The sequence below is a fragment of the Nerophis ophidion genome, linkage group LG08 (assembly GCF_033978795.1).
Source record: "Nerophis ophidion isolate RoL-2023_Sa linkage group LG08, RoL_Noph_v1.0, whole genome shotgun sequence".
In the NCBI taxonomy this organism is placed as follows: Eukaryota; Metazoa; Chordata; class Actinopteri; order Syngnathiformes; family Syngnathidae; genus Nerophis; species Nerophis ophidion.
In genome coordinates, this window is record NC_084618.1 from 3401898 (window position 1) to 3428717 (window position 26820).

Sequence of the window (26820 nt, forward strand, 5' to 3'; positions counted from 1 at the left end):
CAAGAAAAAAAAAAAAGGGGTTCTACAGCCACAGGAGGAGACTTCCTTATGAATTGTAGCATTTAATCAACTGTTTATTATGGCGGTTGTAGTTTGGCAATCCAACAGAATGCGCAGGTGTACCAGTGACATGCTGTCAGGTGAGGCAAGTGAGGCAGTGCCTCACCTGCCACCAGGTGGCTTAACCATGAGATGTTCCAAAACAAAGTTTTTATATTTTTCTTGATATCCTTTAGAGATTGATGTCGTTTTTTGATAAAGTGCCGTCTGAAGGATCGAAGGTCACGGTCATTCAATGTTGGTTTCCGGCCATGCCGCTTACGTGGAGTGATTTCTCCAGATTTTCTGAACCTTTTGATGATATTATGGAGCTTAGATGTTGAAATCCCTAAATTTCTTGCAATGTCACTTTGAGAAAGGTTGTTCTTAAACTGTTTGACTATTTGCTCACGCAGTTGTGGACAAAGGGGTGTACTTCGCCCGTTCCTTTCTTGTGAAAGACTGAGCATTTCTTGGAAGCGGCTTTTATACCCAATCATGGCACCCACCTGTTCCCAATTAGCCTACACACCTGTGGGATGTTCCAAATAAGTGTTTGATGAGCATTCCTCAACTTTATCAGTATTTATTGCCACCTTTCCCAACTTCTTTGTCACGTGTTGCTGGCATCAAATTCCAAAGTTAATGATTTGCAAAAAAAATGTTTTTATCAGTTTGAACATAAAATACTTCGTCTTTGTAGCATATTCAACTGAATATGGGTTGAAAAGAATTTGCAAATCATTGTATTCTGTTTATATTTACATCTAACACAATTTCCCAACTCTTATGGAAACGGGGTTTGTAAATCAACAATGACTAATTTAAAAACAAAATAAGAAAAAAAAAGTATGCATGTGTCACTTGGTGTTTAGTTCACCGCATGTCACTGAGGTGTACCTAATGTTGTGGCCAACAAATGGCATTAAGCGAGTGTTTGCCTATTTAGGGCATTATTGATATCTGATGAACTTGTGATGAAAGGACAACAAAGCTGCTTTGGAGAAAACACGAGAGAGCGGAATGTTTGCTCTGGCGGGAAGGGAGAGGCAGGAAACTCGTGGTCGTGAGTGACTCACTCCTTCCACTTCGTGTTTATGAAAAAAAAAAAAAAGAGTCTGAGTCGAAGTGCTTATGTGCGGAGAACTCACAGTGTGCGCGATGGTGTTGGCGTAGGTGTCGGCGATCCACGACATTTCCCGCTCGCCTGTGCTCATGTCTGGAGCCGGGACGTCGATGCCGGGTCCTGGTGAAGTTTACAGGGTTAGAAACGGCAGATCCACATGTATGGAGGAAACACACCAGGAGGATTCTTAAACCACTACAAAAATTCTATGATCAAAAAAAAAAACTGTTCCAGAGCACGGTCCAAAAACAAGAGGCGAGGTTGCTGGAACGTGGTGGGGGAGGGGCAATGATGGATGGCATGCCTCTGTGTGAGTGAGTGTCTTTTACTTTGCTTGCTAGAAATAATGGCAGCCATTAAAAACATGCCAGCCTTTCAGAGCAGGGTTTCCCTCGGTGCCACTCATAGATTTTGCACAACTTATTCTCCAACTTCCCGGCCAATCAAAAGTAAAAGACGGGAAGTGTTTACACAATAAAAGACGAGCGGGACATGCAGGACACCTCCACAAGCACGGGGACTGTGTGTGATTACTAGCACTGTACAAAAGGAGCGTGCAGCCCAGAGACTCAGGACTAGTGACAGTGCGCACATACTGGGTGACTATTATATTGTACATACAAATACACACAATTATACATGCCTACGCTCCCACACACATACACAAATACAGTTCATGCATCCACATGCAAACACACGGCACACTGACAAAGCTTAACCTATTGTTACTATAACAATCTACAAGGTTAATACAGTTCGCTTCTCTTTCTTCCCCTCCATTTATCTGCTTTATTTTGTATTTCAAATTGTTTTGTTGATAATAGAGGTAGTTATTATTATTATTATTTGTTATCAATAGTGCTATTTGTATTGCTCCATTTGTAATAATGTTCATTGTCATTTCCGTGTTATTAATATTTACTCCACAAACTGCTTCTCTGTTATCACTTTTCTGCTCTGCCCCCCTCTCCCTCGTGTAGGGTGGTAGAGGGCGCTAGTGATCCTTCTTGAGACTACTCTAGTACCAACCTCGTCACGTCCGTTGTGTCCTGAGCAAGACACTTCACCCTTGCTCCTGATGGGTGCTGGTTAGCGCCTTGCATGGCAGCTCCCTCCAGTGTGTGAATGTGTGTGTGAATGGGTAGATGTGGAAGTAGTGTCAAAGCGCTTTGAGTACCTTGAAGGTAGAAAAGCGCTATACAAGTACAACCCATTTATCATTACTCTGATGCAGAAAAAGTGACAACAAGCAGCAAGAGTGAGCAGCGATCGTTTATTTTTTCCTCTCGCTTGCACTTTTAACATGGAGGATTACATATCTAAAATAAAACCGTTTTCTAAACTGCACTTTCAATCGGAGCAGGAGGTAACAAAGGAAGATCTCCATCGAGACGGAGAGACTTAAAACTGAAGAAAGATAAGGAAGACTTCTATAAACAAGTTATCGATGCCTTTGATCAGAAGGAGCTGCGCATGGACTTCATTTATAAGTAAAAGGTAAGACCATAATATTTTTTTTATTAAATGTGCTTTTCATAATGCTATCCTTACATCACACTCAAATGTATAAGCCCAGGCCTAAATTTACCACATGCCTTTGGTAAGCGCTTGTTTAGTGAAAACGAAATGTAAAACTGCATCAATACACATAAATTAAAGATGCATCAATAATGTATTTGTATCTAATCATAGCTCCTGAAATCGTATTCGAATCGTGAGTTGACCAAATATTCCCGCCTCTCGTTTGTTTCTACCATTTTTGAACGCACCAAAGGGACTTGTGTGCACGCGTGCTGACAGTTTAGCTTGCCATTCTTGTTTTATTTTGATAATAAAGAGATTGTCGTTTGTTAGATATATTGCACATTACACAGTGTGTATCTTTTTATAAAATAGTATCTTGTTGGGGCATGAACCAATGATTCATATTAACATTCTTAAGTATAAAGTGAATTATATTTATATAGCGCTTTTCTCTAGTGAAACCCAATATCAAAGTAACATTTAAAGCAGTGTGGGTGGCACTGAGAGCAGGTGGGTAAAGTGTCTTGCCCAAAGACACAAAGGCACTGACTAGGATGGCGGAAGCGGGGATCGAACTTGGAACCCTCAAGTTGCTGGCACGGTGACTCTACCAATCGAGTTATACCGCCTTAAGGGGAACTCTGCTTCACTTTTCGATTTACGAGCCATGTTTAAGAACCGATTAAGTCTGTAAATCAAGGTTCCCTTCCACTTCTGTATCCCTGCACACTATTAGTGAAATACTTGGTTGCCTGGTGTGCATTAGTGTAAGACACATGCTTCTATACGAGGGTACACAGAAATATTCCAAAAATGGAGGGGGCCGAGCCTTACCGATGAAGCCCTTCTTGGCCAGCTCGATGGTGAATCTCCTGGTGATCTTCTCCAGCTCGTTATCCTGCAGGACAAGGATATGAAAAATCAGAAGAGGGCGTTTTCAAATTGTGTCGCTCAGGTCGGACCGAACCATCATCTGTCAGAGCTGGGCAAATATTTTGACTCAGGGGCCACCTTGAGAGAAAAATGTGTATGTGTGCACCGTATTTTTCAGACTATAAGTCGGAGTTTTTTTTTCATAGTTTGGCCAGGGGTGCGACATATACTCAGGAGCGACTTGTGTGAAATTATTAACACATTAACGTAAAATATCAAACAATGTTATTTATCTCATTCGCGGACGAGACGAAGAAAATGTCAGCAATCGTCACGCACACGTCAACCAATAAGAATTCGGTGGGGGAAGGTCATGGCAGAAGTGCATTGTGGGTCATGGAATGCTAATTGCTATATGCTACGGCCGTAGCTATTAAAATACCATACCAACTTTATTTATAAAGCCCTTTAAAAAGAACAAAGGGCTGTACACCACAAGGAAATAAAGGCAAAAGGACAGACTAAAAAAAAACTAAAAAAACAACAGCATTTAAAACAGAAGTAAAAAACACATTGAAATAGCAAATACAAATTACCCTGATAACAATTTGTTCAATAAAAAGCAGTTAAAAAGTTAAAAACAGTTAAAAGTTAAAAACAGTTTAAAGTCTCATGCTGGGTTAAAAGCCCATCCATCCATCCATCATCTTCCGCTTATCCGAGGTCGGGTCGCGGGGGCAGCAGCCTAAGCAGGGAAGCCCAGACTTCCCTCTCTCCAGCCACTTCGTCTAGCTCTTCCCGGGGGATCCCGAGGAGGCCAGCCGGGAGACATAGTCTTCCCAACGTGTCCTGGGTCTTCCCCGTGGCCTCCTACCGGTTGGACGTGCCCTAAACACCTCCCTAGGGAGGCGTTCGGGTGGCATCCTGACCAGATGCCCGAACCACCTCATCTGGCTCCTCTCCATGTGGAGGAGCAGCGGCTTTACTTTGAGTTCCTCCCGGATGGCAGAGCTTCTCACCCTATCTCTAAGGGAGAGACCCATCACACGGCGGAGGAAACTCATTTGGGCCGCTTGTACCCGTGATCTTATCCTTTCGGTCATGACCCAAAGCTCATGACCATAGGTGAGGATGGGAACGTAGATCGACCGGTAAATTGAGAGCTTTGCCTTCCGGCTCAGCTCCTTCTTCACCACAACGGATAGACAAAACGTCCGCATTACTGAAGACGCCGCACCGATCCGCCTGTCGATCTCACGATCCACTCTTCCCCCACTCGTGAACAAGACTCCTAGGTAATTGAACTCCTCCACTTGGGGCAGGGTCTCCTCCCCAACCCGGAGATGGCACTCCACCCTTTAGTGAATAAAAGTGGGTTTTAAGAAGGGTCTTAAAAATAGCCAAAGAAGGGGCCTGTCTCACATGGAGAGGGAGCTCGTTCAGGAGTTTGGGACCTGCAACAGAGAAGGCTCTGTCCCCTCTGAGCTTGCGCTTTGATTTGGGGACCTCCAGGATCAGCTGACAAGAGGGACCGGGTGGGGGCATAGAGGTGGAGCAGCTCAGAGAGGTAAGGTGGGGCAAGACCATGTAAGGATTTAAAAATGAGTAAGACAATTTTAAAATGGACTCTAAAAGACACAGGCAGCTAGTGGAGGGAGGCTAAAACAGGAGTAATGTGCTCTCTTTTTCTTGTGTTTGTTAAAAGTCAGGCAGCTGCATTTTGGGCCAGCTGCAGACGGATCACTTCAAAATGGATCATTTCATCGTTGGCGGTAACTTATAAAAACTGAGAAGGGCTGAACAAAAATGGCACCGAAAGGGAAATCATGTACTGCAGATTACAAGCTGGACGTAGTGAAATATGCAGCAGAAAACGACAAGAGGAAGTAGCGCATACCTTTGGAGTCCTCACCGGCCGAAAATGCATAATAATGAAGGATAGGTCGCACTGGAGTACAAGTCGCATTTTTGGGGGAAATTTATTTGATAAAATCCAACACCAAGAATAGACATTTGAAAGGCAATTTAAAATAAATAAAGAATAGTGAACAGGTTGAATAAGTGTACGTTATATGATGCATAAATAACCAACTGAGAAGGTGCCTGCTATGTTAATATAACATATTATGGTAAGAGTCATTCAAATAACTATAACATATAGAACATGCTATAAGTTTACCAAACAATCCGTCACTCCTAATCGATAAATCTCTTTTTCCAATTACTTTCTATAGTTCGAGACTTATGGTCATTTAAAAACAGCACTGCACGTTAGAGATGCGCGGTTTGCGGTCTCATCCGCGGATACACCGCGGATCGGGCGGGTGACATGACGAAAAAATTAATTTTAATTAGATTCGGGCGGGTGGCGGTTGAACAATCCGGAAATATTTGATATACATGGATCTGGGATTGGTATCCTTTGCCATTTAAGACCTGTGTCACAAAGCGAAGAAGACAATAGGAGACGCTAATATTCTCTAGAATGACTGCCGGCAGTCACCCAGATAATAAGTATTAGGGCGTGCTATGAAGCCATTGGCTTTGTCGCCTTCTACAACATGTACGATCTGCTTGTCAGTCCAGCATCATGTTGTGCGTGGCTTCCGCGGTAACAAACACACGGCTGCAAGGCATACTGGGTGACACAGAGTACACTAATGGTTGTGATATAACCAATTTTAACACTCTTAGTAATAAGATTGACAAACACATTTCAGGAGAAAATCCTCACAGTAACACGACATAAACGCAACACAACGAATACCCAGAATCCTTTGTATCCATGACAAATCCTGACTATTTTATACACCCCAATAGCAGCAAACCCCGCCACCCCCCCATCCCCACCGCTGCGTGTGTCGGTAAGGTGGGCGGGTTTGGGGGCGTGGGGTGTAAAATATATTCAGGAATTCTCACGGATGCAAAGGATTCTGGGTATTTGTTGTGTTGCGTTTATGTTGTGTTACTGTGGGGATGTTCTCCCGAAATGTGTTTGTCAATCTTGTTTGGTGTGGCTTCACAGTGTGGCGCATATTAGTAAGTGTTAAAGTCGTTTATATCACAGCCATCAGTGTACTCTGTATCACCCAGTATGCCTTTCAATCTTGTGCGTGTTGCCGGATTAACAATTGGTTCGTACATGTTGTTGAAGGTGTCAAAGGCAATGGCTTCGCATCACGCCCATATTCTTGTAATCAGGATGAACACCAATTGGATACTCGCGAGAACGTTAGCTGCTCCAATTGTCTTCATTACTCTGTGAAACAGGTTTAAATAGCTGTGTGAGTGGGAAAGGTGGCCGACCTCTGATGTATTTCAGCGGGCGGGTGGCAGGCGGGTACGGTTCTGATAAAATGTTGGTTCGGGTGAACGGCGGGTGCATGACGACTTTGGTGATGAGGTTGCGGATGATATAATTGCCTATCCACGCATCTCTGCAGCACGTCACAATGGTTGCGACAGTTTTGATATTAAAAGGTCTAAAAAAAAATTATGTAAAACTTCCAGCGGGCCGGGTTGAAAATCTTGGGCCGCATTTTGCCCAGGTCTGTTCTATTTGCTTGCCCTCCATCATGACTGCCAGCTTCCCACAGGAAATACTGGTTTTGGTGATATTTGCGTACGGGCGGAGCACGCGTGAAAAGGACAGAGCAGCCTCTGAAGCATGACGGGAGTCTCGGCTGCAGCTTGTCATTTTCTCATACTTTATGACCAACACGTCTCTCGACTTTCATATTTTCCTCGCTACTGTCTTCTGTGTAGTTGTGCAGCGCTGCTTACTCACAGAGTAATTCTTGGTGTTGATCTTCACCCCGGCCTTGGCTCCTCCAAATGGCACATCTGTTGCGGAGAACATTTCTGCTTAGGAGACTTGCTCAGATCGAGAAACTAAAAATCAATGCGTCTGGCCCAACTACTGAGAGAGCATTTTAATGGAGGCGCCTACACAGTCCAGCCAGTGGTCACTTACCAACAACAGCACACTTGTAGGTCATCAGAGAGGCCAAAGCTTTCACCTCGTCCACAGATACTTCTGTGCTGTACCGGATACCTGAAGGGGTTGGAAAAAAAAACACACTATTAGTCTCCATAAATATGCATGAACAGCTGCGGCTGTAGGCAACCTTCTGATGTATTTTCTTTTATTAGTTAATTGGCAAGAGCTGCATTGGAGTGGTCTGTACCCATCAGCTTAATCTAGGCTCAGCTGTCGGCGTTACAGTGATGCATGTTATATTCGTCATACCGTTTACGGTCAACTCATCAGAGCTATAAATGCCGACTAGGCAGTTTTCGATCCGTCGTGCGATCATTAAGGATTGGTTAAAGGCCTACTGAAAGCCACTACTAGCGACCACGCAGTCTGATAGTTTATATATCAATGATGAAATATTAACATTGCAACACATGCCAATACGGCCGCTTTACTTTACTAAATTACAATTTGAAATTTCCCGCGGAGTTTCCTGTTGAAAACGTCGCGGAATGATGACGCGTTTTTGTGACGTTATTGGTTGGAGGGGACATTTTAGCCCAGCACCACTTACGGCTAAAAGTCGTCTCTTTTCATCACATAATTACACAGTATTTTGTACAGTTGTGTTGCTGAATATTTTGCAATTTGTTCAATTAATAATGGAGACGTCAAAGAAGAATGCTGTTGGTGGAAAGCGGTGTATTGCAGCTGCCTTTGGCAACCGAAACACAGCCGGTGTTTCTTTGTTTGTTGTGAAGCTTTAACACAGAGCGGTCAAGCGAACATGTTTCTCTACGTCAACCTGCAAGTTTTTGGATGGGAAAATTGTGATATTAAGTCGGCTCTTACAGGAGACTTGAGTGGATTACGCGACCTCATCCTGCAGCGCAAAAAGGCAGCTGTGATCTTGGCTCCTCGGCTTCTCTCAGAGACACTGGCTTTTACCACAGCCATCCTAATTTCAGGTATGACTTTATAATCTCACTTAAAACACTATTAACACAATAAGCAGATAAGGGATTTTCCAGAATTATCCTAGTAAATGTGTCTAATTACATCTGAAAACGCTCCCACTGCTGCCGCCTTTTCTTTATTTTTAGTACTTCACTCTAACTTTCCTCATCCACGAACCTTTCATCCTCGCTCAAATTAATGGGGAAATCGTCGCTTTCTCAGTCTGAATTGCTCTTACTGCGGGTGGCTCACATTATAAACAATGTGAGGAGGCCTCACACCGGTGACGTCACGCGCACATCGTCTGCTACTTTCGGTACAGGCAAAGCTTTTTTCTTACCGACCAAAAGTTGCGAACTTTATCGTCGATGTTCTCTACTAAATCCTTTCAGCAAGAATATGGCAATATTGTGAAATGATCAAGTATGACACCATCCATCCATCCATTTTCTACCGCTTATTCCCTTTCGGGGTGGCGGGGGGCGCTGGCGCCTATCTCAGCTACCATCGGGCGGAAGGCAGGGTACACCCTGGACAAGTCGCCACCTCATCGCAGGGCCAACACAGATAGACAGACAACATTCACACTCACATTCACACACTAGAGCCAATTTAGTGTTGCCAATTAACCTATCCCCAGGTGCATGTCTTTGGAAGTGGGAGGAAGCCGGAGTACCCGGAGGGAACCCACGCATTCACGGGGAGAACATGCAAACTCCACACAGAAAGATCCCGAGCCTAGATTTGAACCCAGGACTGCAGGAACTTCGTATTGTGAGGCAGACGCACTAACCCCCCTGCCACCGTGAAGCCCATAGAATGGAAATGCTATCCCCGTTTGAATAAGAAAATCTAATTTCAGTAGGCATTTAACGTGGACCCCGACTTAAACAAGTTGAAAAGCCTATTGGGGTGTTACCATATAGTGGTCAATTGTACAGAATATGTACTGTACTGTGCAATCTACTGATAAAAGTCTCAATCAACGGTACTAAATCCAACTGAACCCTGCCAGTCCTACGGGGGACCAATTCAGGTAAAATCCAACGGTGCCATGTTACGGTACCTTGGCTGCGCATGACTCAGCAGGCTCTCCGCACTTCGGCAATTGGCAATCACTCCAGCAGCACTGAGAGCGGACCCGGCCAAACTATCATTTCCAACAAGGTAACGGACTCAAAAAACACTCAACGTAAGGTTTTGTTTTCCAAAGTTGCACTGGCTTGATGCTTTGATTGAAACTGTTATTAGTAGATTGCACAGTACAGTGCATATTTTGTACAATTGAACACTAAATGGTAACACTCGAATAAGTTTTTAACTTCTTTAAGTCGGGGTCCACCTTAATCAATTCATAATATACATAGGCTTTGCTATTGACATGCTACTGATTAGCATTAGCAATTTTACATGGCGATACCAACACCTCCAACTTTGTTAATGAAAACTACAGCTTAGATGCACGTTACAACCAAACAGCTGTTGTTTGGTAAGTACAATACTTACAGTATTAACACTTTTTAGGGCTCAACAACAAAAAAGGCCATAAACTATACACGACAGCCATCTAAGATCTTTAAACTTGCAACTCTAATTCCAACTTAATGTCACACTTGCAAATACAAGATGTAACAACTGAACAGCAGTTATAGTCAGCTCAGTTTTAAATGTTGCAATGAAAATTTTTTTACTGGTTTAAGAAAACCTTGAAAGGTGAAATAATTGAAAATTATACAATATAGCAACGATTACTCTCATCCCATTGATTTTTTTTAACAATGTTCCAGGCATTCTAAATTTTCAGTGATTGTATAGGATAGGCAAATATAAGCTTTGGCTTCAGCCTATTCCTTTTTCTGTCATTCTTTTTTGTGTAAATGTGTATGATTGTCAAATATTTATTGATTAATTGATTGAAACTTTTATTAGTAAATTGCACAGTTCAGTACATATTCCGTACAATTGACCACTAAATGGTCACACCCGAAAAAGTTTTTCAACTTGTTTAAGTCGGGGTCCACGTTAATTCATGGTATAATCTGTACTGTTAAAATTGTCACACAAAATGGTTGAATATATGACCAAAATAAACTTATTTCATTCTCTATTAAGATAAATATTTATAATGTATAGATTCCCAGGTACCGAGAAATAGTACGGTAACAATTCAAATGTGAACGGTACCCATCCTTAGCTATCACAACATTGGTTCTGTTGATGCTGACCATCAAATAATACTCCAAATATTACTGAAATATACTTAAATAAATAACGAGTGTATAAACACAATTTCCATACTTTCATTTATTTGTTTGTTGTGGCATACGACGAGTCATTTCGGACCACTATAACTACAGTAGATTTGCTTCTGGACACACCACAAAGGCTTCTGGTCTGCCAGAGAATACGAAGTCACAGCAAGAGGGATCAGTGTTGCCAACTGGGCCGATATATTTAGAGAGTATACACACCTGTGAGTTTGTCTTTTCCCAAAAAGTGACCAGCGACAAATCTAGCGACCTATTCTGGCTCCATGTAACGCAATGTTTTTCTTTCTTTAATTTTCATGTTTTTTTCTCGCTTTTTGTCCCTCCCACAGAGTCAAAATATGTAAATTAAAGAATAACCCAGTCCTCTGTGCGCTTAAGCAAAAAAAAATTACAAACGTATTGACATGCTAAGAAACAAACACAAAAACCAAAGACCGCTACAATAGCAAATTGTGCACATCTGTGCTAACTGTAAGCAAAGCATTCTCTATCAGTCATGAAAGGCCATGATTAAAAGACTGTTTTTAATTAAAGCTAAATGGCATGTTATCCGCATGCACATACGAGCGCACAGTTGTTGTACGGGTCAAAGATCGCCTTGACGCAGTGTGCCAATCAGCCCATGCCTCCAAGCTGCGGCACGTCCTCACTTTGTTCGTTCTAGCTGCCAGTAAACACACCTACTTGTGTGTGTGTGTTCTGGCAATGCTTACTTAATGGGGACATCGCTCTATTTACACCAGGGGTGTCAAACTCATTTTAGATCGGGGGCCACATGCAGAAAAATCTACTCCGAAATGGGCCGGACTGGTAAAATCACAGCACGATAACTTAAAGATAAAGACCACTTCAGATGTGTTTTCTTTGTTTAAAAATAGAACAAGTGCATTCTGAAATTGTACAAAGCATAATGTTGTTGTTTTATAACACTTACCTGTTGCGGTTAATAGTATATTGTTGCGCTTGTAGCGTGAAAGCAAGACAACTTGAAGTATCGTTTGACAAACAAAAACGTGTGTGTCGTTTAGTCATCAAAGATGAGAATGAATGACTCCTAACGTCGAGCGACTCAAAATGGCAGTCACAACAAACCCCCACCTTTGGGAGAATCTCCTGACGGTCACTTAAAAGGGCTGCTCCTAATTACTCACTCTTAACGGCATATACGAATGCGAAACAAGAAAAACATTGTTGTGTGCATAATAGAACAAAGAAAGTAAATAATGACGACAAAGTCAAGTAAACAAGTGTGGTGAATTATGTCCTTGAAGCAACAGCTACAATATATACTTTACTTGTGGTTATTTATATTTTCTGAATAAATTATGTGATGATATTCATCAGTCAACTAACTCATTGGTGTTCATTTTCCATCTATCAAGATAAAAATATAATATCAAACTCAAATTACAGTATGTTGATTATGTACAAACGTTTGTAGTGTGATCATTTTCTTTGACTGGTGCACTAACAGCATGTGGTTTATTTTGTACATATGTAGCATCATCTACAAAGATACAAATAATTGCTATTGCGACATCTAGTGGACACATTTAGAACAGCCGTTTTTGTTCATTCCAAAATTTCAGGGTCATTTTTATACTTAACCTAATCCCGCGGGCTGGATGAAACCTATTAGCGGGCCTGATCCGGCCCTCGGGCCGTATGTTTGACACTCCTGGTTTACACAGTCACCTTTAGGGAACCTCTGACAGTATGGGGACAGAAAAAAAAGGTCCCCTAAAGGGAAACCTTTCTAAATGATAGTCAGATCCATTCTGGAGATGCCCAAATTATTTCTAAGCTTTGGCCTGGTTACTCAAACTGGTTAGTTTGAGTGTGAGACATTTGCACAGCAGCCCCCTCATCGGACTGTAGCTGGTACTGCACTCGCTGCTCTGCTCACACTTCATCCGTGTATAGTTAATCACTTCCACCTGGTCCCCATAACGAAGGTGGTGCGTTATTTTTTATTTATTTATAGTATTATTTTATTTTTTTTAAATGGTCCTCAGTAGACACGTATAAATGTGTGTGAATCATGCAGAATTATTTAAATTTGGTCCCCATGAACCATATTAACTCTTTTTCCCCAGTAGGTATGATCAGCACATTACTTCATCAATCCAGAGATTTAAAGACGTATATAAGCTAACTGGGCAGTGGCCGTTTTACCTCATGTTTTTAGCCTCCACAACCTGTAGAAAGGGTGGTCCCCACAAGTCATGATCAAAAACCTGGTCCCCATTCCAAATGATAACCAGTGTGTGTGCATTTGCAGTCACGTATTAGCAGACATGCTAACGCCAATAACAAAAGCATAATTTGACACCAAAGCTAGTCCAGGCAAAGAATGTCCACTGAAGTGCACGTTTGTGGTGTTCAAGTCAGTACTTTCCATGCGAGTCAAGCCACATTGAATTAAACCATCATGGCAGGCTAAGGGAAATCTACCAGGCCTACCCTGAAACCACAGCGTGATCTTTCAGACAATCAGCTGAGCCATCATGAGCGTGAAGGAGACGGGGCGGGGCAGGGCAGTTCAGAGCTCTGTGGTCAAATGGAAAAGACCGGAACAAGGAGCAGACCAGGTCAATTTCACCCCACACCCCCTATTCACCGAGACAATGACGTCATCCTAGCAACCAGAACCACAGATCAGACAAGAAAACAGTCGGCGGAAGTCAAACTGGCACTGGTGCAGTTGAAAGGAGCCAAACACCGCATTTGCTGACTTTAAGATAGTTGAGACTTATTTCCACTTAATTACAAGCACAAGACTCATGGAAAGTTGACGATTTGGACGAGTCTTGTGTTACCATGAATTGATTAACGTGGACCCCGAATTAAACAAGTTGAAAAACTTATTCGGGTGTTACGATTTGTGTTGGCTTTTAACACTACATGAGTTGTGTGGTCCTCGGTGTTTTTAAATTTAGATTTCTATTTATTGTTTTAATTGGTTTTAGCCTTTAAAATCGTTTTTAAATCATATTTAATTTTATATTGCTTTTATTGTTTTTGTTTTTATTCAGTGGGGGTGTAACATTCGGTTCGGTACGTACCTCGGTTTGGAGGTCACGGTTCGGTTAATTTTCAGTACAGTAAGAAAACAACAAAATATACATTTTTGGGGTTATTTATTTACCAAATTTGTAAACAACGGCATAACATACATATACACACAGCGTCCATTGCCAAAGTTAATGTCGTCAACATATATAAAATAAAAACTAAATAAGATAAGGCTCAGAATTGTTCAACAAAACCTTTCTACATATAAAGTGCTTTTTTTGATTGAGACTTTTATTAGTAGATTGCACAGTACAGTACATATTCCATACAATTGACCACTGAATGCAAACACCCCGATAAGTTTTTTAACTTCTTTAAGTCGGGGTCCACGTTCATCAACACACACACCACCCCCAGCCTGGCTAACTTGGCAGTAAGAGGATATATGGGCTTATTGTTCTTCCACCATAGAAGTGGGTCAAAATCTAGTTTTTAATGCAATACAGCAACCCCCTGCGACCCCAAACGGGACAAGTGGTAGAAAATGGATGGATGGGTGGTCTTAAATCTGCTGCTATAAAAACATTTGTTATTGTTTCGCATTTTGTGCTTTCTTGTGTTGAAGAGATTTAGGAAGCTGGCAAGTTTATTATCACTGACTTTTTCTGAGAAGACTACCTCCGTCCAGCGGTGCCTCTTCCAAAGCCCACACACACACACACACACACAGCCCTTATATCCCACCCCCTCCTTTATCTCCATCTGTCTGCTCTTTTCTTTCCTTGTGCAAAGGAGCAGCTCGCAAGAAAACTTTTGTAAGTGGATTTTACTTTTTAAAATATTTATTACTGAAGCAATATGGTTGATAAAGTTACGGATTTTTATAAATTCTGATCGTTTGTGAAGACATCGAAGAGACTTCTGCGTGCGTTTTGTCAGAACAGCGACTATAGTACAATTACCTTGTCATTGTTGTTGTTTTGGCGCGTTAAAGAGATAGTATATTCATACCTTCCTAGTTGTGTTTGTTTGATATACAGTACTGTACAGCAGTGTTTTTCAACTACCGTGCCGCGGCACATGTGTGTGTGTGTGCGCACACACACAAAAGTTCTATTTTGGTTTAATCTGACCACATGACATTCTCCCAATCCTCTGCTGTATCATCCATGTATCCATTTTGGTATAAACTCAACTCGTCGTGTTTGGAGGAAGAAGAGTACGGAGTTGCATCCGAAGAACACCAGACCTACTGTGAAGCATGGGGGTGGAAACATCATGCTTTGGGGCTGTTTTTCTGCTAAGGGGACAGGACGATGGATCCGTGTTAAGGAAAGAATGAATGGGGCCATGTATCGTGAGATTTTTAGCCAAAACCTCCTTCCATCAGTGAGAGCTTTGAATGGTTGACCAAATACTTATTTTCCACCATAATTTACAAATAAATTCTTTATAATTCCTACAATGTGAATTCCTGGATTTTTTTTTCCACATTCTGTCTCTCACAGTTGAAGTGTACCTATGATGAAAATGACAGACCTCTGTCATCATTTTAAGTGGGAGAACTTGCACAATCGCTGGCTGACTAAATACTTTTTTGCCCCACTGTATATACACATACATATATACAGTATATATACATACATACACACAATTGTTAAAAGCGGCCCTCTGAGGGCAACCTTAAGTGGCCCTCAATGAAAAGCAGTTTGACACCCCTGATATAGTGCAATGGCAAGCCTACACTTAGGACTTAGGACTTGGCTCCATATAGATCTTATCAGTCACTATATTGAGGGACGGAGGTGTTGCAATGCTGCTGCCGGTTGCACTTTTCGCACTTTACAGCCGGGTAATATGCACCATTTTGTGTGGACGTACGTTTTTTTTTTTGGATGCCATTAGTGGGGAATTGTGCGAGGTTTTTTTCCTGCAAGAGCAAGAACTCCCGGAGGCACGCAATGACGACGCAGCCCTGAAAACTACCCACATTTTGCACTTTGTAGTCGACGGTGAGCAAAGTCGAGAGTCTTTGTGCCGCACCAATGATTAAACCCTCTGAGGGACAAACAGATTTCTTGTTGACTTTAATGTGGATTTTGCTCCCGGTGGGGCGACAAAGTCAGTGACGTCGTCGGACAAGTTTGGCCGAGTGCATTTATTTAAGGATAAAAGCTGCCTCCACCAGAATAGTGCACGGTCCAGCAGGTGCGGCGTGACTCTTAACACCGGCCGTGAACTTTGACCGCGGACGCCACTATGGCATGCGTCTTCCTGCTTCGGCGACACCCTCCCCCACCCCCTCGACTGACAAATGGCAGCGCCTGAAAATACAGCCACCCCTCTACCACGCCCCTTCCTATACATTGCAAAATACCCAGAGTGCACTGCAGGAGGGCACAATGCACCTACATGGAGGCCTTGAACTTGCAAAGGTCAAAGGAAATGACAAACACACACACACACTGTTTAAACAGATGGTGTTTGTTTTTATGATAATAATAATAGACTTTATTTGTATCGCACTTTTCATTTAAAAAACTAACCTTAAAGTCCTTTACCTCCACTGTAAGATTGATATTAATAACAGCATAGAGTGTCCGCCCTGAGATCGGTAGGTTGTGAGTTCAAACCCAGGCCAAGTCATACCAAATACTATAAAAATGGGACCCATTACCTGTCTGCTTGGCACTAAGCATCAAGGGTTGGAATTGGGGGATAAATCACCAAAAACGATTCACCGCTGCTGCCCACTGCTCCCCTCACCTCCCAGGGGGTGAACACGAGGATGGGTCAAATGCAGTGGACAAATTTCACCACACCTAGTGTGTGTGTTTGTGTGACAATCTTGAACTTTTAACTGATGTTCTGTGTACCGCATGCATACACCCAAACATCCACACACAGCAGGCCTAGACAAGAGGACAGAGTGTAGGTACACAGAACATCAGAGGGTCAAATGTGCGAGAAAATGAGAGCAGACAGTGTTGACAAACAATGGTGCAATCTTGTGTTGGAACCGCAGGTGCGGAAACACAAAAGAAGAATATTTGTGGGATGCAGAAACCGGCAGAGAAATTTGCTGTGCGACGTTCATATTGTTGTTACTCATAGTATACCAGTGTCTCCCCAAGAATATTTAATGTCTCTGAACGGGGGAGGCAATATAAGATATATATCTCGATATTTTTTCCATAAAAACAAAACAGTCCTAGTTGCCTGAGATACTGAGTATGTCAGTATTTTTGACTTCTGAAATAATTGACTTACAAAGACAAAATAATGACTACGTCAAATTAATGACCTTACTGTAAGTAAGCGTTTGCTTACTTACAGTAAGTCTTCTCTTTTGTAAAGTAATCTGAACAGCCGATATGGGCATCTACATCATTTATATGATTTGCCTGAGAAGCTAGACGGAACAAAAAAAAAAAAAAAAATTTTAAACATTGTTTTGTTTTTTGAAGACTTTAGTTTAGGCGGTGGCTCTTTGTTGCTAAGGCGGCCACCTTAACAACAAAACGCTGCGGGAAACCCTGTATATATAGATTTGTCAAGTTTTGTTCCGGGGACTTAACCCTTGTGTAATGTCATATTGTTGTTACTCAGCCAGGGTTTGTGGGTCTGATGGACCCGCTGCATTTTGTGGCTTTTAATGCCTCACCATCAAACACTTTTATGTTAAAATACTTAACAGATGTTTATTGGGATAAGGTAAACATCCGTTTACCTTGAGACATATAATATAATTTTTTAATAGTTTAGTTGATTAAGGATCCCCATTAGTCTACACCAGACCGTTAAGCTTTTCAATCTGGCCAGCTGGACATTCCCAAATATTTTTTAGATGTTTAAGATGGAAAGTGTAGCTGCCATTATGATGTGCAGTGATGTTTTCTAATGACCCCAAGTCTTCAACTATACAAAGCATTTAAATGGTTGGAATCTGCGCTTATGGATGATATACCGGTTAGTATGGTAATCTAATTAGTTACTATGGTAATCTACGTCACAGCAGCTCAGACGAGGCATCAAGCAGTGTGGGCGGGGAGCGTTTCCACAGACGTGGAAGGAGCTTTTCACAACAAAGTTCTAAAGCTTAGTGATGTATCAGATGTGTCAGATTGTAGGTGGTTTTATTTTGAAGCCTTTGTTCATATTTCACTGTTTGTTGATTTTTTGTTGCGTTTCACTTGATTGTAAAATATGTCAATCGAAAGAGGGTGTGATATTCATATTTTGTCAATATTCAGTGTTTTAACATTCATAGAAAAATTTAAAATTCCATTGTTTTTAAGGCGGTTTGTCATCACGTTTTTAGCATTTAATCAGACATTCTTGTGAAGTTGTGTATTAGTGTCCCTAAAAATAGAAATACCGGCCCCCAGACATTTTTTTTTCTCTAAATTTGGGTTAGAGTATTAAAAAAAAATGTTATATCAAGAAATATGAAGTTGATCTACAACTCAAATGTTGAAATTAAAAAATATACATGTGTGTGTGAACTATCTTTAAAACTTTAATGATGCCTGAATTTTAGTGGGAGATATATGTCTTTTTTTTTTACTGTCATTGTTCAAAAATTAAGGAATCAATATCTAGGTTAAAAATTATTGACCTATTCAAGGCTCCAATTACTTCATTTACACTGAAAATATCGCACATTTTGTGTTTCTGGCAAGAACAATGAAAACATTTAATTGAAAAAAAAGGTTAGGCAATAGAGACAAAAAAACATTAAAAAAGGACATTAAACATTTTTTTTTAAAACTACTTTATATCGACAGATCGATCTGAAGACAATCTTGAGATTAAGGACTTGAATAAACAACGATGTATCCATCCATCCATCCAATTTTTCTACCGCATGTCACTCTTGGAGTTGGAGCTCATTAAAACTGCACTCAATATATAGGGGACCTGTTTAAATTTTCTATTAAAAGAAAAATAATACAATCAATTAATTTTTCAATCTGAGACTCACTGACTTCAGCTCATTTTCTGTGAGGAACATTTATCAGAATACATATTTAATGACCACACACCATACACCCCTCCCTACACATTTCTATTACATATAAGATGTCCAGGTCCACTGGACCCTGGGCTAATAGAAGTGTGGAAATTGATGTTCTGTGTACCGCACGCATCCACCCAAACACAGCAGGCCTAGACAGGAGGAGGACAGAGTGTAGGTACACAGAACATCAGAGGGTCAAATGTGCGATAAAATGAGAGCAGACAGTGTTGACAATCAATGTTACAACCTTGTAGGGTGACGGGACATGGTGTGAAGGTAAAGACATATTTTAGTTTATCTATTAAAAAAAGTGCAAACTAAAGGCGGAAAACAAACTTGGCTAAAAAAATAAAAACTACCATAAAGGCAAAACTGTGGATATTAAAAAAAAGACTCGCTAAACTTGACATGAATAAACAAAACTTACTTGGAAGGAAATGAGCAGAGCGATACGAAACCAGAGTGAACAGAGCATGGAGCAACAACAATGACCCCAGCCCAACTGCCTGGCAACTACAAGCTTAAATAATAGTGACATGATTAACACAGGTGCGTGAGTCCTAAACAAATCAGGTGCGTGAGTCCAAATGAGTACAGGTGAACTAATCGGTCGTCATGGTGACAAAACAGGAACTAAAAAAGAGTTTTAAACCCACAGAACATAACTAAACAAAACGTGACCAAAGAACATGGCAAATTTGCAGGTGTGTCATTTGTTGTGAGTTCATGCTCTGTGTTGGTTTTGTTCTTTGAACAAGGTGATGTTCATGCACGGTTCATTTTGTGCACCAGTAAAAACAAACATAACTGTCTTGAATTTGAAAAAAAACATTTTATTTTTCACTAAAGAAGGGTTTGTTGAATGGGTATTTGAAACTGGCGGGGTTCAGTACCTCCAACAAGGTTAAAGGCCTACTGAAATGAGATTTTCTTATTCAAACGGGGATAGCAGGTCCATTCTAAGTGTCATACTTGATCATTTCGCGATATTGCCATATTTTTGCTGAAAGGATTTAGTAGAGAACATCCACGATAAATTTCGCCACTTTCGGTGCTAAGACAAAAGCTCTGCCTCTATCGGAAGTAGCAAACGATGACGTCACAAGCGTGGGGGCTCCTCGCATATTCACATTTTTTATAGGGGGAGCCTCCAACAAAAAGTGCTATTTGGACCGAATAGCACAAAATTTGAGCAAGGATGAAAGATTTGTGTTTGAGGATATTGATAGCGACGGACTAGAAAAAAAAATAAAAAAATTAAAAAACGAGATAGCATTGGGACGGATTCGGATGTTTTTAGACACATTTAGTAGGATAACTATGGGAAATCCCTTATCTTTCTATTGTGTTGCTAGTGTTTTAGTGAGTTAAATAGTACCTGATAGTCGGAAGGGTGTCTCCACGCTAATGTCTCAGGGGAGTCGACGGCACAAGCTCAGCTTTTCTCCGGTAAGAAGCGACTTTTTAACCACAATTTTCTCACCGAAACCTGCTGGTTGACATTCCGTCGTGTTTCATGTTCGCTTGACCGCGCTCTGATCCATAGGAAATTTTCACCTCCAGGAATTTTAAACAAGGAATCACCATGTGTTTGTGTGGCTAAAGGCTAAAGCTTCCGAACTCCATCTTTCTACTGTGACTTCTCTAATATTAATTGAACAAATTGCAAAAATTCTGTAACACAGATGTTCAAAATACTGTGTAATTATGTCGTTAAAGTGGACGACTTTTAGCTGTGTGTGTGCGTAGCGCTCATACGTCCTAAAAACATGTGACGTCTTGCGTACACGTCATCATTACACGACGTTTTCAAGACGAAACTCCTGGGAAATTTGAAATTGCAATTTAGTAAACTAAAAAGGCCGTATTGGCATGTGTTGCAATGTTAATATTTCATCATTGATATATAAACTATCAGACTACGTGGTTGCTAGTAGTGGCTTTCAGTAGGCCTTTAAGAACAACTGCTCTAGAGCAGGGGTAGGGAACCTATGGCTCTCGAGCCAGATGTGGCTCTTTTGATGACCAGATCTGGCTCTCAGATAAATCTTAGCTGACGCTGCTTAACACAAAAAGTAATTAATAATTCCGCTGTTAATTACAGTGTTAAAAATAACGTTTAAAATACAAAACATTCTCATGCATTTTAATCCATCCATCCTGTTCAAGAAGTTGCATTAATGGTCAAAAGTATTTTATTTATTATTGGTTACCTTCAGAATAACAATGTTATTAAAAAGAATAAGAGATGCATGCATTTAGTTGTTGTAATCAGGGAAAGTCCAAACAAAAATGAAGGCGTAGAATTCTCTTGTCAGGGCGTGGGACGACACTGTACAAGGTACAGGTCTACACGTTTCTCCTCATTGAGCTAAATTGAATCCAGTCTCTGTTTAATTCCTTGCTTCTTGTCTGTTTAATAAATGTCATCAGTTTTTGAACCTGACAGTTGTATTCAGTGTTAAAAATATTATACGGCTCTCATGGAAATACATTTTTAAAAATTTGTTCCCGACCCCTGCTTTAGAGCCATAGGTTCCTTACCCCTGCTTTAGTGGCTCTTTGTTGTTGTTGTAAGCACAATACCAATGGCGCGCAATTTTCAAAATGCGCACCCACATTTTATTGGATTCATCACAGGATGTCAAACTCTGGCCCGCAGGCCAAATTTGGCCCGCCGTGTAATTTAATTTGGCCCTTGAGGCAATATCAAATTAACATTAGAGCTGGCCCGCCGGTATTATATAGCAGTGGTGCCGCTGTAACACTGCATTCACCGCTAATACTCATACTTGCCAACCCTCCCTATTTTCCCAGAAAACTCCCGAATTTCAGTGCCCCTCCCGAAAATCTCCCGGGGGCAACCATTCTCCCGAATTTCTCCCGATTTCCACCCACACAACAATATTGAGGACCCTGCCTTTATCGTACACTACAACCTGTCGTCATGTCCTCTTTTCCTCCCTACAAACAGCATGCCGGCCCAGGCCCAGAAATGAATGCAAGGCATACTTGGTCAACACCCATACTGTAGGTGGCCGTATAAACAATACGCGCCACACTGTGAACCCACACCAAACAAAAATGGCAAACACATTTCGGGAGAACATTCGCAACATAAACACAACAGAACAAATACCCAGAACCCCTTGCAGCACTAACTCTTCTGGGACGCTACACTATACACCCCCCCCCCATTACCACCAAATTTTTTATTTTCATTTTATTTAATATGCCGTTGATGTTTTTTTGTTTGTTTTTTGAAAGTTGATTTTGCACTGATAAGTTATATAAGCGTTGCTTGTTCCATATTCGGTGTCAAAGCAAATCAGTGTAGCAAACTGAGCGATAATTAACGTTTTTATTCATGCACTTTCTCTGGCTACTTGAAGGCCAGTATGTTTGATTCATTCCATCCATCCATCCATTCTCTACTGCTTGTCCCGTTCGGGGTCGCTGGAGCCTATCTCAGCTTGTACACACTGGACAAGTCGCCACCTCATCACGAGACGTTTGATTCATTCATTATTGTGATTTTATTTTCAAATGTATTATTGGCCTGTGGAAAAAGTTCATTTTGATATTTACCTTAGAGGCCTGCAAATAGAAAAGAGGCATTACATTTTTATTTATATTTTATTTGATATGCCATTGCTATTTTTTTAATTATTATTATTATCATTATTATTATTTGAAACTCGATTTTGCATGTCACTATAAAGTAACATAAGCCTTGCTTGTTCAATATTCATTGCAAAACTTGTTTGGGTCCCTATTAAAAGGTTAATTTGTTCAACCTTGGCCCGCGACTTTGTTCAGTTTTAAAATTTTGGCCCACTCGGTATTTGAGTTTGACACCCCTGCTATACAGTGTACATCAGGGGTGCCCATTACGTCGATCGCGAGCTACCAGTCGACCGCGGGGGGTGTGTCAGTCGACCTCCAGCCAGGCTTTTAAAAAAATAGACCTAAAAATGAGTGATCATCAATCTTCACCAAGACGTCACTTAAATGACATTCACGGTACCGGAGGGTCTTGTGAGATGACGCTGGCTGCTGCAAGATCGTTATTATGAAAATATGACCGAGAGGAAGGGGAGAAACACTTTTTATTTCAACAGACTCTCGCGCTGTACCTTCCGTCAAAACTCTAAGGCCGACTGCACATTTCCTATCTTCACAATGAAAGCCCTGCTTCATGCTGCCTGCGCTAACTAAATACAGAGTCTCGGAAAACTGGCGTGCACAAGCGATCCCTCAGAAAGCTGGCGTGCACATCACTTGTGCACGCCAGCTTTCCGAGACTCTTATTTTGTTAGCGCAGGCAGCATGAAGCAGGGCTTTTATTGTGAAGATACGAAATGTGCAGTCGGCCTTTAGAGTTTTGACGGAAGGGAAAAGTCTGTTGAAATAAAAAGTGTTTCTCGCCTTCCTCTCTGTCATTTTTTCATAATAATGAACTGGCAGCAGCCAGCGTCATCTCACAAGACCCTCGGGTGCCGTAAATGTCAATCAAGCAAGCTATGGAATTTGCCGCCAATGTTTTTCTTGTAAAGTGTATGGAAGCTGGATGAATTAGATGCCAAAAACCAACCACTTTCATGTGGTATTGTACAGAAAGGACAACTTTTTTTCTCCTCCATTTGAAAATGTGGGCGTTATCATCATTACTGTCTGATTCCAATCAATGCAAGTCATCAGAATCAGGTAATACACCAACTTATATTCTTGTCTTTGTGAAAGAAAGACATCTATATGTGTTACACATGCTTGTATTATTAAACACATTTAACTTGTTTACAAAAATGTCTCTTTCATAAATAAGTAAATATAAATGATATATCTAAATGAGGTAGATCCCCTTGAGTTGGTCAATTGAAAAGTAGCTTGCCTGCAGAAAAAGTGTGGGCACCCCTGGTGTACATGCACGACTAAACTACTACCAAGTGTGGATTCAGGCCGGGTGGCCTATTTAAGGCCTACACCTCCTTAATACCGAAGTACATGTCAAATTACTTCCTTAACGTAAATGACCGCCATAACCACAACACCAGGGGGAGCTCCACAAACCACGTTAAACCCAGATTCCGATCTAACAAAGGTCTTAACTCATTCTCTTTCTATGCCACATCAATGTGGAATGCACTCCCAACAGGTATAAAAGTAAGTGCATCTCTATATTCCTTCAAAACCGCTCTAAAACAACACCTCCAGGCAACTTCAACACTTTACTAATACCCTCCTCCATTCACATCCCATATCCCCGGATTATAAACAACTCAAATGTACTTCTAATGTATATACTTGTTCTTATGCTATGTGAACTCACTATGTTCTCTGCTGGCTGTACATATCCTACTAAATAAGACCTACACTGTTTCAATGTCCACATTTCTCTGTTGATGCAATGGTTGATGACTGAAGTTCTGATATCAACCAAAGCTCCTCATCCCACCCCCCGTATTGTAAATAATGTAAATAATTCAATGTACATACTATGATGATTAACTTGTGTGATGACTGTATTATGTTGATAGTATATATTTGTACCATGAATTGATTAACGTGGACCCCGACTTAAACAAGTTGAAAAACTTATTCGGGTGTTACCATTTAGTGGTCAATTGTACGGAATATGTACTGAACTGTGCAATCTACTAATAAAAGTATCAATCAATCAATCAAAGTTCCAGGTATCCCTACATTATTATATTTTATAAATAGTAAACCAATTTTTGGTAGTAGTTTAGTCAGTAGTTCTGTCGTGGATGTACACTGTATAGTGATTAATCCAATAAACATTTGATTTGATTTGACATTCAATTTGCGCGCCATTGGTTTTGTGCTTACAACATTGTTAAGGCGGCCGCCTTAACAACAAAACGCGGTGGGAAAACTTGACAAATCTGTATACTGTATTACTTTTGGAAAATGAAAAAAAATATCAAAATGGCTCCCATATGCTTTCATTTTTTTAAAGTGGAAATTTGAGGACAACACTGCTTTTGAGTCATGTGACCCGACCGTAAACGGATGTTAGCAGCTAGCTCAAAATGCTAAAATAAATAAATAAATAGCCACAGGTGTCGGTGAGGCGAGCAAGACGATAAAGTAAGAACAAAATATTCTAAAAAATGTCTGGAGCTGTTAGCTAAGGTGTGTAACGGTCACCCCCGGGCGTGCCTCCAAAAGCGCAAAGTAAGGCTAAGTGATGCTAAGCTAAAGGGTCGCTGTCAAAGCGGGCTCTCACCTCCTTTGCAGGGCGTCCTGTGCTGGCTGTGCTGGGCGCGGTAACCTTCCACCACCTCCCACTCGCCGTTGTCCCGCTTGATGGGGAAGGAGACGCTCAGGACGTGGTTGCAGGGCTTGATGATGCGCAGGATGCCGCGGACGCGGTGCCGCTTCTGCTCGGGGGTCTCGCGGGTCCGCAGGTCCTCCACCAGCTTGTCCTCCACGATGGCGGCGCCGCGGTCGAAGAAGCCCTCCACCATGCGGAAGAAGTTGGGGTCGTCGGGCTGCTCCGCCGCGTCGGCGTAGCGGCGCACCCGCAGCAGGGAGGCGGACGCCGGCAGAGCCGAGTCCACGCAGCCCGAGGCCAGGGCGCTGCCCGCCGAGCGGCTCAGCAGCTCCCCGAGGTAGCGATACATGGCTGGAGACAATTCGGAGTGAAAGGGCGACAAGGAGACGGCGTCGGGAGCTTTTTTGGACGAGAGACGCTGCTCACCGTGTTCTGACCTCCGGCCGAGTGGGGGATGACATCTCCAGTGGGTTGGCTTTAAAAGGAAGCCGGGGCCGAGGAGCGCACCGGAGGGGGGGGCGCGCACGGAAGAGGAGGAACCCATGCGTGCGCGCTCACGTGGCCGACGCGATTGACCGTGCGCGCTCACGACTCTGCACCACTCATATAATAAGATATTTTAATTGTTGAAATGTATAAATAAACCTTTAAAAATAATAATAATAATAAGATCTTCTTCTCAGTATGGCATTTGTCGCTTCATCCTGGACAATATTCATGAAAAATGTGTGCTTTGTTTTATAGATGTGATGTTTGGTTTTAACAATGTAGGAACAACAAGAGTGGATCGTGAGATCGACAGGCGGATCGGTGCGGCGTCTTCAGTAATGCGGACGTTGTACCGATCTGTTGTGGTGAAGAAGGAGCTGAGCCGGAAGGCAAAGCTCTCAATTTACCGGTCGATCTACGTTCCCATCCTCACCTATGGTCATGAGCTTTGGGTCATGACCGAAAGGATAAGATCACGGGTACAAGCGGCCCAAATGAGTTTCCAGGTCTCTCCCTTAGAGATAGGGTGAGAAGCTCTGCCATCCGGGAGAAACTCAAAGTAAAGCCGCTGCTCCTCCACATCAAGAGGAGCCAGATGAGGTGGTTCGGGCATCTGGTCAGGATGCCACCCGAACGCCTCCCTAGGGAGGTGTTTAGGGCACGTCCAACCGGTAGGAGGCCACGGGGAAGACCCAGGACACGTTGGGAAGACTACGTCTCCCGGCTGGCCTGGGAATGCCTCGGGATCCCCCGGGAAGAGCTAGACGAAGTGGCTGGGGAGAGGGAAGTCTGGGCTTCCCTGCTTAGGCTGCTGCCCCCGCGACCCGACCTCGGATAAGCGGAAGAAGATGGATGGATGGAACAACAATTTGAAAATGAATTTTACCCTTGCAACCTCATTATTCTATTGGCTAAGTGGGGTTGCCCACATATGCGATCCTCTCCAAGGTTTCTCATAGTCATCATTGTCACTGTCACCGACAGTTTTCATTGTCCTTATGTGGGCTCTACCAAGAATGTCATTGTGGTTTGTGTTGTGGTTTGTGCAGCCCTTTGAGACACTGGTGATTTAGGGCTATATAAATAAACATTGATTGATTGATACCTCCAAAATCTGACATCTGAGGTCCTCTCCAAGGTTTCTCATAGTCAGCATTGTCACTGGCGTCCCACTGGATGTGAATTCTCCCTGCCCACTGGGTGTGAGTTTTCCTTGCCCTTTTGTGGGTTCTT

General features: G+C 42.0%; 1 protein-coding gene and 1 long non-coding RNA gene across 2 annotated transcripts in view; one reads left to right on the forward strand and one right to left on the reverse strand.

Annotated features, from left to right (window-relative positions):
- Positions 1-25596, reverse strand: part of glud1b (glutamate dehydrogenase 1b) — a 42118-nt gene extending 16522 nt beyond the window's left edge. Inside the window, exons 1-5 of the mRNA XM_061907492.1 lie at positions 25051-25596; positions 7536-7616; positions 7350-7405; positions 3524-3587; positions 1191-1285 (exon numbers count right to left, since the gene is read on the reverse strand). Of these exons, the coding sequence (XP_061763476.1) occupies positions 1191-1285; positions 3524-3587; positions 7350-7405; positions 7536-7616; positions 25051-25447 (693 nt within the window). The 5' untranslated portion in view covers positions 25448-25596. The remainder of the gene's footprint in view (positions 1-1190; positions 1286-3523; positions 3588-7349; positions 7406-7535; positions 7617-25050) is intronic.
- On the forward strand, positions 1162-14448 carry LOC133557203 (uncharacterized). Its single transcript, XR_009807722.1, has 3 exons — positions 1162-1479; positions 2529-2662; positions 14406-14448. It is a non-coding gene; the product is annotated as an uncharacterized LOC133557203 (long non-coding RNA).
- Positions 25597-26820: the final 1224 nt, after the last annotated feature.